We start from the raw sequence: 12,272 nt of genomic DNA, 5'->3' as shown, positions 1-12,272 counted from the left end.
TTTTGTCCCATGTCTAGATTTGGATACCTTTATACTAATGTGACACTGTTTTGTCTTTACAAAATAAATAAATAAACTGTGAAGTAAAGAGAATTAGTTCACTCTGATCACTGGCACAAGTAATACTAAGAGCAGTATAAATAGTTTCACATGTGTCACACAGCAGGAAAGAGTCTATTTAGATGCATTCATAAAACTGGGAATTCTCAGTGGTTTAGGCAAGAGCTGCCTGGATACAATGAGCAGATTGCCGCACATGTGACGCCCACCTGCTAGCACGTACTGGAATATTAGCTGTGTTATTCGCATATTGGTGCAAAAGGTATTCGTATGAGGGAATTCATGCAAAATTTCAAGACTGCAGTGCATCTGCAAAAACAGCTTAAGGAGAAACTATTACTTTCAGCTGCTCCCTTATTCATGAGGGGTCACAACAGCTGGTAGCTGCATGTGTCTGATTTAGCAGATTTTTACACCAGATGCCCTCCTGATACAACCCCAAAGGGATTTGTGTCTCCTTTTGGGATCAAACTGGGAATTTTCACTGTTATGGAAGATCTTTTGTTAGCTCTACCTCCTTAATACAAATAAAACTTATAGTTGTACCCTTTTTGGAGAGTGAACCTTTTGTTTGGTTACAGTGGATTTATGCATTCATGTTAAACCTTCGCTGTAGGCATCTGTATGTCATTGCTGCAAACCCTTTTAAATAACCTAACATGCACCTTCCTAACTACACATGGCATCGCCACAGGCCGCACTGGTATGAATACTGACAACAGAGTGGAAGGCTTGTGTACAGTTTGGGCCACAAGTTTACAAACACTCATCATGGGCATGAATACCGTGGTCATTTTGGGCTTTAAATGATTTCTTTGTACTGTTTTATTTTCCAGTGTGGAACTATTATACAGCATCCATCTTTGATGACTAGAAAAAAAACAAGAACTCGTGCACGAGTTTGAATTCATTTAGGATTTTCTCTGATCCACACAGGCTCAAGCTTACACATACAATCATTTAAATGTCTCAATAAATGCGTTTCAACTCGATATCACAGCAAAATGTGAAAGACGCGCCAGTCCACCGTTTTCATTTCACATTTTCGTCTCCAAAATGTGAAATGTACGTGCATGCAGAAGTTGAAGTAAGTTGCAAAAGTTTTATGTTTAGATGAAACAAATATTTAACTAATTGCCAACAATGACATGAGGCATGTTGAAGGTGAGGCTTTTAAACATAAGAACATTGTACCAGCTGTCAAGCATGGTGGTGGTAGCATCATGCTCTGCTTCTGATACAATGCATAAAGTGGATGGAATAAAGAAGGAGGAAGTCTACCTCGAACTTCTCTAACTTCACTTTAAACCAGTTGGTATATGGCTGAAAAGAAACGAAACAATGATCCTGAAAACACTTTAAAACTGCTTTGGAATAGATAAAGCAGATCAACATTTAGCGTCTGAAACGGTCTTCCCCGAACTCAACACTATTGAAAATTTGTGGAGAATGCGTCAATGCCAAGTCCGTGCCTGGAAACCAACCAATTTAAATGAACCTAGTGCCAAAGAGAGGGGTCAACTATCCATCCAGCATTATGCCAGAAGCTCGTCGATGGCTCCCAAAACATCTGCAACTCGGTGAGGGACATTTACCCAAATATTAGTGAAGGGTGTACCCTACATGTATACTTTTGACTTTCTGTGGATTAGAAAATACACTCAAACTTGTTCCCAGTTCTTGTTTTTTAGAACTTTTTAAAGAGGTTGCTGTACAATCATTTGATCCTGGAAAAAGAAGAGTTTAAAGAAATCTTTTAAAGCCCAAAACCATGAGATTCATGCCCATGATAGGTGTATATACACTTAGAACCACTGCAGACTGTTCTGGGCTCTACATAGATTCAAAGCAGAAGTTTAAATTAAGTTTTAAAGTTTAAAAGATTTTTTGTTTGTTTAGTAGAAATGGGAATATTAGAGAAATATTATATATAATATTTATAGAATTTTTTTACATTTTTGTATCTGACAATGATCACATCATCATCATCATCATCATCATCATCATTTATTTATATAGCACTTTAAAAACACACCTGGTAGACCAAAGTGCTGTACAATACTAATATGCACATAGTAATAAAACCAGACATAGCAATAAAATAAAAACAAACAAACAAAAAAAAAGATACATGACAGCTTATATTCATTTCATAGTTGACTGTATTGAACACTGTTAGAAAACTGGGCTTTTTTAAAGCCTGAAAAGTCAGTGATTGGATACTAATCATTAAATTAATCCGAGCCAGACATATTAATTTCCCTCTGGGATCAATAAAGTTATTCTTATTCTTCTTATTGTTAATGACTGAGCTGACAATTACTACATATTTTGACCTATGTAAATATGGGTGGGAGGATAAAAACAAACACAGGACTAAGATTAATAGTTATATACAAAACAACACTGTAAACTTGATCAATTTTACATCATTTTGTGTCTCAATTCCTATAAAATACTCAGAGGTTATGCACTACTTAAAGTTCCTTACAATATAGTTATTTCTTTATCATCATTACTTCTTTATTTCCTGTGAATAGTTGCTATAAATAGCTGAATTGTTACCCGATTACTTTAGATAAATATAACTGTATTATTCAGAAAACATAAATTGAAATTACATTTAATTCTAGTCTTAGTCGTGGGCTGTGTTATAAAGAGCTTCTTTTTACTTTAACTTAAATACATGACATTAATATTTTGTCTAACTCATACAACACTAGGAAAAACTTTCTTACCCTCCTCACCCTCAAGCATATCTGCAGCCTGCTCTTCTGCCTCCTCGTCTTCACTCCTCTCCTCCATGTGAGCAGAGGTGTGCAGCAGCTTTCCTGGCATCGGGTCCCTGTTCCTGGGGAGACTCTGGCTCCGCTGCTTGTGGGAGCGCCTGTGTGTGTGGCTGTGTGTGTACGGCCCCCGCTCCAGAGGGAAGGGCCCGTCCCGTTCTCTGTCCCTCTCTGCGGCGTGGTGTCTCCGTACGGGCAGCGTGGCCTGCCTGCGTCTCTCTGGGGACATGCCCTGTCTGCCCAGTCCTCCGTAGAACCCCATTTCTCCAGCCATGCTCCCCATTAAGCCGCCATACTCACTCTCCCCCGGTGCTGTCTGGAGGAAGTGCAGCCCTGCGCTGGTCAGAGGGGTCTCAATGAGGTCCTGCCAGGAGCGTCGTTCACGATGGGAAGAGCGGCAGCCGGATGAGTGGGTACTGGTGCTGCCTGTGCCAGTGCCCATGCCCATGCCGTCTCCACGCTGGTCCTCGGCAGAGGAGTGGGAGTGTGTGGACTCGCTGGAGAAATGCCGACCATGCTTAGGCTCCGGGAAGGGGCTAGAAGAATTAACCTGTGGAGGGAGAGGGGAGGTGGAAGAGACCATCTGTGGAGGAATGGGGGAGGTGGAGGCACTCATCGGTGGGGGGAGTGGGGATGGAGTGGAGCGCATGAGGCTCATGGAGCTCACTGAGCGGGGCAACTGGTCATAACTGTGGAGGAGGTTAGCCTGAACGGATGAAGAGTAAGAGAAGTGAGCAAGGATAGATAAAAGGGGTGAAGAGTGAAAGGTGAGCACAGATACAAGGAAACAGTGACCCACAAGACGAGGAGGAGGAGGAGGTGTGCAAGGGTGGAGAGAGGACAGGAGAAGGACAGAAAGAGAGCAAAAGATGAGAATAAAAAAGCAATGAGATGGTTGAAGAGTAATCCAAGAATGACTGACATGAGCATTGTGTGGCTCAGCTGAGATATTAATGACACCAGTGCCACTGGATTTTAATTCTCTGAGTAACATCAGAGCAGAGATGTAATGAGCATGTGCATGTCGCCACCTAGAGGTCAGACTAAGTACAAGTTCTGGCAGCAGAACACAGAGAAGTGATGGTCTTGGCTGCTTACAGAAGCCGTTAGGCTCACACTCTGATGTTTTATTAATGCCGAGCTCTGGTCTACGCAGATCTGAAAACTGTGGGGCTTTTAAGAATCAAATATTCTATCAGAATGAAACATTGCAAAGGAGTGTAGTTGAGTGTGTTACTTACCGATGGTGTGCGATGGTAAGTATCACAGAGGGATGAGGGTCCCTCCTGTTTGAGTGTCATCGAGCCATCGACGTCGTCTTGATCGCTCTCACTCCAATAGTCTGATGTGACGATAAATACACATGCACATACAAAATTGTGCTAGTTATACACACACACACACACACAAAGTTTGAGGGAATCCTTTCTTGTCTAGCCCATCCACCTCACCTTCATCAGGGCGAGGCACCTTATCATCTGGTGTGTATCCAATAGCAGCTAGACCCAGCCGGTTCATCCACCTACAGGAAACAAGTGAAGCAAGGCATCAAAGGATAGATGAGAATACGTGTAGACAAGATGATGAGAAGGAAGGATGGGTTATACTTGGTAAATGGTAGGTGATGAATAAAAAAACTTTCACTCTAAATAATTAAAGTTGTTTCTCTTAACAGCTGATGTCTGTCTAACTGACTCTATCCCCCTCAAAGAGAGGAGAAAGGCTTTGAGATAATTAATGAGATGGAGGCAGAAATAGAGAAAGACAAGAGAGAAAAACAGCCATTCTCTCTGAAGAGTGAGTCTCCGATGCTGTCTGCCTCCACGCTCCTGTCTGTCTCCAAACAGATCCCACCTTGTCCCGTGTCTCTCTACAGTCACCTAATAATAAAGTTGTGACTAAGAATAGTCTCCGACTTTGACAGGTTTCCTGTTCTTGCAAACTACAGTAAGTAGGGCCTCCAACAGGAAATGACACATGCATTACATTTTTAAATTAAAAACAAAAAACCTCATGAACAAAAAAAGCAGCAACCCCTGCAGTTACTGGAGTGGCCACTTGGGGCATACTTCAAAGGTAAATAAATATCCATACACTTTTATTTTCAATATTTACAGAAAAAATGCGTTAAAGTTGTTGATATTTTTGCTGCTAGGTGTCACTGTAGCAAGGTCACTGAACTGGACCTGTGCTTTTTAATTTTCTGATAAATAATGGCTTTATACATGGCTAACTGTGCTAATAGCATGTTCAATCTCCATTTTTAAAAAAAAGTTGTTTTTGTGTGTATAAATGAAATCCTAGTTTATTTGTTTTTATAGCACAGTTGTACAGTTTGTTAGCACTGATTAGCAAGTATCTGTCGGAGCAAAGCACCCATTCAGTCTGCAGATGCTAACCGACTCGCTAGCGTTAGCTGATAGCTTAATGCTCTCATGTAAATGTGGTGATTTCTATCTAAATTAAAAATAAAAATAGACCAAAACACAAGGTATCACCAGCAAAAATGCTAAACTTTAAAACATTTTAAACAAGCCTTCTTTAACCAGTTGTTGAAGTCATGTTAATTATGCTTTTATGTTTTTTTTCTGCTAATAGCTCATATAGCTATTACTTACACCTACCGCATATTAATCCTTATATAAAAATAGTTTATCCAATATTTTCCTCTTCTTTGATAAAAAAAATGTAGCTCCAAGCTTTATTCAGCCCTTTTTAATAACACATTTGCCACCAACCATTTGTTATATGCACTATGTTCAAAGCTTTGGAATAAGTTTCACAAAACATTCAGATATTATTGAGGAACAATGTCTCTATTGATGTGATTTTATCTTGGCTAGTTTTCGGTGTTTAATCCCGAGTAGGTGTGGATACTGGAATGAATGGTTGTCTGCCACTGGGTTAGCCCTGTGATAGACTGGCCTCTCATCCAGCAACCCTGAATTAGATTTGCGGTTAAGACGGATACATGGATGCATTCCACAGGGAAACAGAAACCTTTTAGGACTTTGTAAACCACCACGAAGAATCAGGATCTAAATTTAGCTTCACTGTAAGTGCTGAAAAACGCTAACACCCACCTTTTCACACATAATGCCCAAGAAAATGCGTGAAACAACACTTTCACACAGGAACACTCCAGATGAAGTATGGAAGTCAAATATAGCTGATTAATTACTCTCTTCCAATTATCTCCCCATGTCATTGAGGAGAGGTGTGGATAATTAGAGCCCATCAGATAGCACTCCTGCAAATATATCTCTACAATCTATCTCTTGCAAGCACACACGACACACACACACACAAACAAGAGCATTTAACAAAGGAGGGCTATGTTCATGCCTTATTCATGCTTAGAGTTGTGTTGGTGAGTTGTTCCCTGTGTAAACTTGATTTACTCCATTAAAATATTCATTAAAGGACACGTGATGTCCCCTGTCTCTGACGTTGGTCCATATTTAAAGAAACAAACCCAAAACACCACCCCACACACGTTTAGAAACTTGTATATATTCACAGTAACTCACCTGTTCATTTCCTCAAGACAATCTGTGGCGAAGAAGAAGCTCTTGATTTTTGGATGACAGGCTTTGAAGGCACTGCAGTCAGTCAGGGAGAAGAAGGACTGATTAGTGTTTTTGCGTGTGCGCAGTGGGTTTGTGCACGCTCACGTTGTGTGGGTGAGTGCACATGTGCTTGATTAGTAATTTTTGGCGACATGTGAGAGACACTCACAATTTCCGTCTGCACTCTATGGCTCGGTCTATTCTGAACTCAGGGAGGCTGATGAAGCCCTCAGCCTTCTCATCCTGCAGGCAGAGACAGATGGAGAGTGGTGGTACAGCATCAACACACAGAACAAAATGTCATGCATACCAATTTTATTTGGGATACTAAGACTCTAGTCAAGCATATGAAAACAACATATGTTGTTTACATTGGCTGGGATAAAGTCCTTTTCCTACTTAACATTAAAAAGACAAGCTATGACTATCATAGCCAGAACATGGAGATAAAATCTTCTGCATAAACAAACTCATCCACTGTTAATTTCGTCTCGATGAGATTTTGGTTTCAAAATATTTCACATATACACTAACTGGTCAATTTATTAGGTACACAGCCACATTGCAGCAACTCTGTTCATTTAGGCATGTAGGCATGGTCAAGACAGCCTGCTGAAGTTCATTTAAGTGACTCATTTAAACTGATTTAGGTGACTTTGACCATGGCATGGTCGTTGGTGCAAAACCGCTAATCCACTGGGATTTTCCCCTTACAGCTGTCTTTAGGGTTTAAGGACAAATGTCTGAAAAAGAGAAAACATGTCAAAGGTGGAAGACTAGCCAGACTACTTCGAGCTGATAGGAAGGCAACAGTAAGCAGCAGAAGACCAGACCAGGCGCCACTCCTGTTAGCTAACAACAGGTAAATGAGGCTGCAATTCACACAGGCTAATCAAATTGGACAACAGACGATTGGAAAGAATTTGCCTGGTCTCCTGAGTCTCGATTTCTGCTGCTACAGATAACAGTGTCAGAATTTGGCATAAACATCATGAAAGCATGGATCCATCCTGCCTCGTCTCATCTGCTGGTAGTGGTGTAGAGGAGGATTTCTTGGTACACTTTGGGCCCCTTCGTACCAAGAGAGCATTGTTTAAACACCACAGCCTACCCGGGTATTGTTCATGTCCATCCCTTTATAACCACAATGTCCCCATCTTCTGATGGATAATGAGATCAACCGAACGATCTTAAACTGGTTTCTTAAACGTGACTATCAAATGGCCTCCGCATTCACCAGATATCGTTCACAGACAACTGTGTGTTGCTGTCATGTCAATACGGACCAAGATCAGCGAGAAATGTTTTCAGTACTTTGCTGTAAAACATTAAATGAATTTTTGTTGACATTTTTTTTGTAATGAAATTTTTCAATTGAAAAAAGTATTATTTTATTTTAATTGACTAAATTATGCATTTCCTAGTTGCAGTCCAATTATAAGACACGCTGGCAGAGATGTAGAAATGATATTAGCCTTTTTTTCTTGATTTTATGAGAAGATTTCATTACAGGAACAGTATGAGGTTCCATTTGTATTAAAATTATGGTCACATACACACTTTCTATGTCAGATGAAAAGGTTCATGTCAACTCTGAACTGTACTCCAGCACGGACAGGCAGACCGTCAACATCTGTCACCTCACAAATCACCCGACAAGTCATCTTTGTGTCGGTGTACTTCTGGTTCTGCATGTTGTCCTTATGTGTTACCTGGCTTCTTGTTTTTTACTAGTATCCTCATTATTACTTTGGCTAGTTCTATAGCCAAAACTACACAACACAGCCAAATGAAAGGAAGTAAGATGATGTTTTGTCAAATTTTTGTCTGAAACAGACAGACGAGATGTAAACCTGATTTCAGCAGAAACAGAACCTCATAAAGAAGAAAGAAAAGCCTCAAAATTGAAGAGAAAATCCATCCATCCATCCATCAATCTTCATCCGCTTTATCCGGGGCCAGGTCGTGGGGGCAGCAGCCTAAGCAAAGAGGCCCAGACCTCCCTCTCCCCAGCCACCTCCTCCAGCTCGTCCGGGGGAACACCAAGGCGTTCCCAGGCCAGCCGAGAGATATAATCTCTCCAGCGTGTCCTGGGTCTGCCCCGGGACCTAATCCCGGTGGGACATGCCTGGAACACCTCACCCAGGAGGCGCCCAGGGGGCATCCTTGTCAGATGCCCAAACCACCTCAGCTGGCTCCTTTCGATGTGGAGCAGCAGCGGCTCTACTCTGAGCCCCTCCCGGATGGCCGAACTTCTCACCCTATCTCTAAGGGAGAGGCCAGCCACCCTTCGGAGGAAGCTCATTTCCGCCGCTTGTATCCGCGATCTCGTCCTTTCGGTCACTACCCACAGCTCGTGGCCATAGGTGAGGGTAGGGACGTAGATCGACCGGTAAATTGAGAGCTTCGCTTTTACACTCAGCTCCCTCTTCACCACGACGGACCGGTGCAGCGTCTGCATTACTGCAGCTGCAGCCCCAATCCGTCTGTCGATCTCCGGCTCCCTTCTCCCATCACTCGCGAACAAGACCCCGAGATACTTGAACTCCTCCACTTGGGGCAGGAACTCATCCCCGACCCGGAGTGGGCACTCCACCCTTTTCCGGCTGAGAACCATGGCCTCAGATTTGGAGGTGCTGATCCTCATTCCCGCTGCTTCACACTCGGCTGCGAACCGCTCCAGTGCGATCTGGAGGCCCTCACCCGATGAAGCCAACAGAACCACATCATCCGCAAAGATCAGAGATGAGATTCTGAGGCCACCAAAGCGAAAGCCCTCCGCCACTTGGCTGCGCCTAGAAATCCTGTCCATAAAAATTATGAACAGAACCGGTGACAAAGGGCAGCCCTGGCGGAGCCCGTCACCCACCGGGAACGAGTCCGACTTATTGCCGGCAATGCGAACCAAGCTCTTGCAACGGTTGTATAGGGATCGACTGGCCCGTAGCAATGGGCCAGACACCCCATACTCCCGCAACACCTCCCACAGGACACCCCGAGGGACACGGTCGAATGCCTTCTCCAAGTCCACAAAACACATGTAGACTGGTTGGGCAAACTCCCATGCACCCTCAAGTATCCTCGAGAGGATAAAGAGCTAGTCCAGTGTTCCGCGACCAGGACGAAAACCGCATTGTTCCTCCTGCATCCGAGGTTCGACTAGCGGACGAACTCTCCTTTCCAGCACCCTGGCATAGACTTTCCCGGGGAGGCTGAGGAGTGTGATCCCCCTGTAGTTGGAACACACCCTCCGGTCCCCCTTCTTAAAGATAGGGACCACCATCCCGGTCTGCCAATCCACGGGTACTGCCCCTGATCTCCACGCAACATTGCAGAGGCGTGTCAACCAGGACAGCCCTACAACGTCCAGAGCCTTCAGGAACTCGGGGCGGACCTCATCAACACCAGGGGCTCTGCCACCAAGGAGTTGTTTAACTGCCTCAGTGACCTCGCCCCCGGAAATTGGCGGGTCATTCCCCTCATCCCCAGACTCTGCTTCCTCCTCGGAAGACGCGTCAGTGAGATTAAGGAGGTCCTCGAAGTATTCCTTCCACTGCCTGACAATTTTCTCAGTCGACGTCAGCAGCGCTCCGCCAGCACTATACACAGTGCAGGTAGAGCACCGCTTTCCCCTCCTGAGATGCCTGACGGTTTGCCAGAACCTCTTCGAAGCAGTCCGAAAGTCTTTTTCCATGGCCTCTCCGAACTCCTCCAACACCCGAGTTTTTGCTTCAGCCACTGCCCGAGCCGCATTCCGCTTGGCCTGTCGATACCTGTCGGCTGCCTTCGGAGTCCCACAGGCTAACCAAGCCCGATAGGACTCCTTCTTCAGCCTGGTGGCTCCCTTCACCTCTGGTGTCCACCATTTGGTTCGGGGATTACCACCACGGCAGGCACCAACCACCTTGCGGCCGCAGCTCAATGCAGCAGCTTCGGCAATGGAGGCGCTGAACATGGTCCATTCGGACTCAATGTCCCCCGCCTCCCTCGGAATGCTGTTGAAGCTCTGCCGGAGGTGTGCGTTGAAGATCTCGCGGACTGGGGCCTCTGCTAGTCGTTCCCAGCACACCCTCACTGCGCGTTTAGGTGCACCAGGTCTGTCCAGCATCCTCCCCCGCCACCTGATCCAACTCACCACCAGGTGGTGATCAGTTGACAGCTCAGCCCCTCTCTTTACCCGAGTGTCCAGAACATATGGTCGCAGGTCTGGTGATACGATTACAAAATCGATCATCGACCTACGGCCTAGAGCGTCCTGGTGCCACGTGCACTTATGGACACTCTTATGTTCGAACAAGGTGTTCGTTATGGCCAAACTGTGATTAGCACAGAAGTCCAATAACAAAGCACCGCTCGGGTTCAGATCAGGGAGGCCGTTCCTCCCAATCATGCCCCTCCAGGTCTCGCTGTCGTTACCCACATGAGCACTGAAGTCTCCCAGCAGGACAACAGAGTCTCCAGGTGGGGCACCTTCCAGCACCCCCCCCCCCCCCCCAGGGACTCTAAGAAGGCTGGGTACTCCGAACTGCCACTCGGCGCATAAGCGCAGATGACAGTCAGGACCCGTTCCCCGACCCTAAGGCGCAGGGAACAAACCTTCTCGTCCACCGGGAAAAACCCCAACGTACTGGCAGCAAGCCGAGGGGATATTAGAATACCCACCCCAGCCCGCCGCCTCTCACCAGGGGCAACTCCAGACTGAGACAGAGTCCAGCCCCTCTCCAGGAGACTGGTTCCAGAGCCCAAGCCATGCGTAGAGGTGAGCCCGACTATATCTAGCCGCTACCTCTCAACCTCACGCACTAACTCAGGCTCCTTCCCCACCAGAGAGGTGACATTCCATGTCCCTATTGCCAGTCTTGGCAGCCGGGGGTCAGTCCGCCAGGGCCTCCGCTCCTGGCCGCCACCCGGCACACAATGCACCCGACCCCTATGGTGCCTCCTGCAGGTGGTGGGCCTGCGGGAGGATGGGCCCATGTCTCCTCTTCGGGCTGTGCCCGGCCGGGCCCCATGGACTAAGGCCCGGCCACCAGACGCTCGCCCTCGGGCACCCTCCCCGGGCCTGGCTCCAGGGCGGGGCCCCGGTAACCCTATCCCGGGCAGGGTAAACTGTTCCCTCTGTGTTTTTTTTTCATAAGGGTCTTCTGAATCACTCTTTGTCTGGTCCCTCACCCAGGACCAATTTGCCATGGGAGGCCCTACCAGGGGGCAAAAGCCCCCAGACAACATAGCCCCTGGGATCCCTGGGACACACAAACCCCTCCACCACGATAAGGTTGCGATTCACGGAGGAATCATTAATATTAATATCCTGTAGCACTCATTGCTATATGCTATTAATAATGCCTCATATGGTGTTTTTGTTTTTTATTCAAAAATCTAATTTGGTCTCTAATTTGAAAGACAGCCATTATAGTCATTTGAAATATAATAATGTATCTGTATTAGACACTGTATTACACTTCATATGTGGACTGGTGAAGTTTTGTGTTGAAACTGTGACAACTAGCTGGTGTTCATTAGTTCTGGCAACAATAAGCACGGCAAAATTGCTGTGTTTTTGAATGTAATGCCTTACGTTTTGGTTGGTGTACCAGTAGAGACAAGACTCTTTGAGGATAAACCAGTACTTCCTCCATTTTTGGGTGAAGTAGCCTTTAGCGTCCTTCTTTTTCCATAGCCAGCCTTCACAGTCACCATGGCCGAGATCCTTACAAGAGATTCTCCTTCGACTGGCACTAGTGAGGGAACCTAGCGAGGGAGAGAAGAAAGACCAAGAATCCTGAAGGTCTGACAGTGAAAATAAGTACTCTGTGTGTGCTAACATGTAATCAGTATTTGAAGTTGCTAATGCTAA

General features: G+C 45.4%; 1 protein-coding gene across 1 annotated transcript in view; it reads right to left on the bottom strand.

Moving 5' to 3' along the window:
• The window catches only part of LOC146524283 (connector enhancer of kinase suppressor of ras 2), a 76,116-nt gene that overhangs the window by 4,369 nt on the left and 59,475 nt on the right, over window positions 1-12,272 (bottom strand). Inside the window, 6 exon segments of the mRNA XM_085134393.1 lie at window positions 2,799-3,552; window positions 4,088-4,188; window positions 4,298-4,368; window positions 6,377-6,448; window positions 6,585-6,658; window positions 11,994-12,166. Of these exon segments, the coding sequence (XP_084990519.1) occupies window positions 2,799-3,552; window positions 4,088-4,188; window positions 4,298-4,368; window positions 6,377-6,448; window positions 6,585-6,658; window positions 11,994-12,166 (1,245 nt within the window).

This window comes from Neolamprologus multifasciatus, chromosome 2, assembly GCF_963576455.1.
Source record: "Neolamprologus multifasciatus chromosome 2, fNeoMul1.2, whole genome shotgun sequence".
NCBI lineage: Eukaryota > Metazoa > Chordata > Actinopteri > Cichliformes > Cichlidae > Neolamprologus > Neolamprologus multifasciatus.
This window is presented reverse-complemented; position numbering and strand designations above follow the sequence as displayed.